The 4,554-nt window shown below is 49.8% G+C and overlaps 1 protein-coding gene across 1 annotated transcript; it reads left to right on the forward strand.

The window, feature by feature from the left end:
- The first annotated feature begins 1,314 nt into the window (after positions 1-1,314).
- LOC135539145 (protein enabled homolog) lies at positions 1,315-4,174 on the forward strand. The gene is made up of 2 exons (XM_064964989.1): positions 1,315-1,573; positions 3,157-4,174. Exon 2 carries the CDS (start codon positions 3,473-3,475, stop codon positions 4,172-4,174), a length of 702 nt encoding a protein of 233 aa, XP_064821061.1. The 5' UTR covers positions 1,315-1,573; positions 3,157-3,472.
- The last annotated feature ends 380 nt before the right edge of the window (positions 4,175-4,554 follow it).

Consider the following 4,554-nt stretch of genomic DNA (forward strand, 5'->3'; position numbering starts at 1 on the left):
CCCATGACGGTCCCATTCAGCCCCATGACGGTCCCATTCAGCCCATGCCGGTCCCATTCAGTCCCATGCCGGTCCCATTCAGTCCCATGACAGTCCCATTCAGTCCCATGACAGTCCCATTCAGTCCCATGACGGTCCCATTCAGTCCCATGCCGGTCCCATTCAGTCCCATGTCTGTCCCATTCAGTCCCATGCCGGTCTCATACAGTCCCATGTCTGTCCCATTCAGTCCCATGCCGGTCCCATTCAGCCCCATGACGGTCCCATTCAGTCCCATGCCGGTCCCATTCAGTCCCATGCCGGTCCCATTCAGTCCCATGACGGTCCCATTCAGTCCCATGACGGTCCCATTCAGTCCCATGACGGTCCCATTCAGTCCCATGCCGGTCCCATTCAGTCCCATGACGGTCTCATTCAGTCCCATGCCGGTCCCATTCAGCCCCATGACGGCCCCATTCAGTCCCATGACGGCCCCATTCAGTCCCATGACGGCCCCATTCAGTCCCATGACGGTCCCATTCAGTCCCATGTCGGTCCCATTCAGTCCCATGACGGTCCCATTCAGTCCCATGCCGGTCCCATTCAGTCCCATGCCGGTCCCATTCAGTCCCATGACGGTCCCATTCAGTCCCATGCCGGTCCCATTCAGTCCCATGCCGGTCCCATTCAGTCCCCATGCCCCCATTCAGCCCCATGCGGTCCCATTCAGTCCCATGCCGGTCCCATTCAGTCCCATGACGGTCCCATTCAGTCCCATGCCGGTCCCATTCAGTCCCATGCCGGTCCCATTCAGCCCCATGACGGTCCCATTCAGTCCCATGCCGGTCCCATTCAGCCCCATGACGGCCCCATTCAGTCCCATGACGGTCCCATTCAGTCCCATGCCGGTCCCATTCAGTCCCATGGCTTCTGAACCACAGAATAACAGTGTGAGCTCAAGGCCCTATTTAAATACTTTGAGAATGGATCCCTCCCTCATTCCCTCCCTCCTTTCTATATTGGTGAAAGTGAAACCCTTGCATTCCTATATAAGGGAGATTGCAAAAGTGTTGTAAATCATAACTGATGCCTGTGATTACAACTCAGGATATTCACCCCAATCACTTCATAGTGATGCACTTCTGACTATTCTGCTGCAATATCATTAAATATGCATATTATTTGATGTATGGGTTGTAATGACTTCAGTATTGTAAGGTAGGCCATATGGTGCTGCAGGGTCGCATAAAGACAGCATTATACAATGTGGGTGTGTCATATGATCACCTATAATACCAAATACCTAGTCTCTAACATTTTAATCAATCCCAGAGCGTAGAGATCAGATGCCGGTTAGGCGTTCTGCCATCGGATCCGATTTGATTATTCTGCCCTTGGACAACGGAGAATACTTTTTCTCGCTGTTTCTCACTGTATTGGGCTGTCACTGGGATTCACATTCAGCGCTCATCATCACGTATGTAGGCAGCTATACTATACGCAGATTGATTGTGGGAAATACAGGATTAGTTACAGTGTGCATCAGCGGCAGCATCAAACACACCCGATGTGGATGAAATGAACCGTCGAAACGGTAAGATTGATATCGCCTATGATATTAGCCTCGATTCTAATATGTCTTTGCATTTATTTTTTTTGTCAATGGCTGTATCCTCCAGTCCATTTAGCTGGGTGGGTCTACTATATTCGACACGGAAGAGAGCAGAGAAGCCTTTTACAGATGTGGACAGACAAAGGCAAAGTAGCGATGTGACTCAGACCTGTTTATAATGTCCGCTACAGAGGTTAACCTACAATGTAACGGTGCTGATACATTAAAACCATCAGAAATGGGAGCGGTAGGATATTGTAGCCTAGGCTGTAACGTTGCACATACAGTAGCGTATAGCCTAGCCTGTGTATCTGCATATGTATCCGCATGTCTTTGTTTATGCTACAGTGTTTATGTCATGGTTTCTTGTTATTAACAGACATATCATTTGCAGCAAGCAGACCGTCTAGAGGTCGTTGTCTATAGGCTCTGAGCTGTGAAGCAGTGATCGCAGGTCTCCATTTAATAATATTCTGAACTATTATTGGCCGGGTATCACAGAGATAGATGATGAATCAGCTAGGTATCACAGAGATAGATGATGAATCAGCTAGGTATCACAGAGATAGATGATGAATCAGCTAGGTATCACAGAGATAGATGATGAATCAGCTAGGTATCACAGAGATAGATGATGAATCAGCTAGGTATCACAGAGATAGATGGTGAATCAGCTAGGTATCACAGAGATAGATGGTGAATCAGCTAGGTATCACAGAGATAGATGGTGAATCAGCTAGGTATCACAGAGATAGATGATGAATCAGCTAGGTATCACAGAGATAGATGGTGAATCAGCTAGGTATCACAGAGATAGATGATGCATCAGCTAGGTATCACAGAGATAGATGATGCATCAGCTAGGTATAGATGATGCATCAGCTTCTGTTCCTTCACAGAGATAGATGAAACTGATCCAGACATGGACAATTTGACGTGCAAATATCTCATTCTATAGGTATTTTTTATACTGATGTTGGTTTCAATAATGAATAGGTATCACAGAGACAGATACTGATGTTGGTTTCAATAATGAATTTGATGTGCAGACAGATACTGATGTTGGTTTCAATAATGAATAGGGAGACAGATACTGATGTTGGTTTCAATAATGAATAGGGAGACAGATACTGATGTTGGTTTCAATAATGAATAGGGAGACAGATACTGATGTTGGTTTCAATAATGAGTAGGGAGACAGATACTGATGTTGGTTTCAATAATGAGTAGGGAGACAGATACTGTGTCACACCCTGACCATAGTTTGCTTTGTATGTTTCTATGTTTTGTTTGGTCAGGGTGTGATATGAGTGGGCATTCTATGTTTCATGTCTAGTTTGTCTAGTTCTATGTTTGGCCTGATATGGTTCTCAATCAGAGGCAGGTGTGAGTCATTGTCTCTGATTGGGAACCATATTTAGGTAGCCTGTTTGGTGTTGGGTTTTGTGGGTGATTGTTCCTGTCTTGTGTTAGTTTGCACCAGTTTAGGCTGTTTCGGTTTTCACGTTACGTTTATTGTTTTTGATTTGTGTTTCCTTTGTTTCATTAAACATGAATCTCAATAGCCATGCCGCATTTTGGTCCGACTCTCCTTCACATAAAGAAAGCCGTTACAGAATCACTCACCACAACAGGACCAAGCGGCGTGACAACAAGCAGCAGCAGCAGTGGGAGAGGCTGCATTATTTGGAAGACTGGACATGGGAGGATGAGTTGGACGGTAAAGGACCCTGGGTACAGCCTGGAGAATATCGCCACCCCAAAGAAGAGCTGGAGGCGGAGAAGGCGGAGAGGCACTGGTATGAGGAGGCAGCACGGAGGCGTGGATGGAAGCCAGAGAGTCAGCCCCAAAAATGTATTGAGGGGGGGCTCACAGGAAGTATGGCGAAGCCAGGTAGGAGACCTGCGTCAACTTCCTGTGGTTACCGGGGGGCTGGTGAAACCAGGCAGGCACCGTGTTATGCTGTGAAGCGCACGGTGTCCCCAGTGCGGGTGCATAGCCCGGTGCGATACATTCCAGCTCCGCGTATCGGCCGGGCTAGAGTGGGCATCGAGCCAAGTGCCATGAAGCCGGCTCTACGCATCTGGTCCCCAGTGCGTCTCCTTGGGCCGGCTTACATGGCACCAGCCTTGCGCATGGTGTCCCCGGTTCGCCTGCATAGCCCAGTGCGGGCTATTCCACCTCGCCGCACTGGCAGGGCGACCGGGAGCATGCAACCAGGTAGGGTTGGGCAGGCTCGGTGCTCAAGAGCTCTAGTGCGCCTGCACGGTCCGGTCTATCCGTCACCACCTCCACGCACCAGCCCTCCGGTGGCAGCCCCCCGCACCAGGCTGTCTCTCCGTCTCATCCCTACAGGCGCTCCCGCCTGTCCAGTGCTGCCGGAGCCTTCCTCCTCTCCAGCGCTGCTGGAGTCTCCCGCCTGTCCGGCACTGCCGGAGTCTGAAGAGCCCCTCTGCCCAGAGTTGCCAGAGCCCCTCTGCCCAGAGTTGCCAGAGCCCCTCTGCCCAGAGTTGCCAGAGCCCCTCTGCCCAGAGTTGCCAGAGCCCCTCTGTCCCGAGCAGCTGCCCCTCCCCCTGTGGTAGCAGCTGCCCCACTGTCCAAGGTGGGGGACTAAAACTATGGTGAAGTGGGGGCCCGTCTGCACCAGAGCTGCCCCTCAGTCCAGTGACCCTCCCCAATAGGTTCAGGTTTTGCGTTCGCCGTCCGCACCTTGGAGACCACCCTGACCATAGTTTGCTTTGTATGTTTTTATGTTTTGTTTGGTCAGGGTGTGATATGAGTGGGCATTCTATGTTTCATGTCTAGTTTGTCTAGTTCTATGTTTGGCCTGATATGGTTGTCAATCAGAGGCAGGTGTGAGTCATTTTCTCTGATTGGGAACCATATTTAGGTAGCCTGTTTGGTGTTGGGTTTTGTGGGTGATTGTTTCTGTCTTGTGTTTAGTTTGCACCAGTTTAGGCTG

This window comes from Oncorhynchus masou, unplaced genomic scaffold (genome assembly GCF_036934945.1).
Source record: "Oncorhynchus masou masou isolate Uvic2021 unplaced genomic scaffold, UVic_Omas_1.1 unplaced_scaffold_3416, whole genome shotgun sequence".
Taxonomy (NCBI): Eukaryota; Metazoa; Chordata; class Actinopteri; order Salmoniformes; family Salmonidae; genus Oncorhynchus; species Oncorhynchus masou.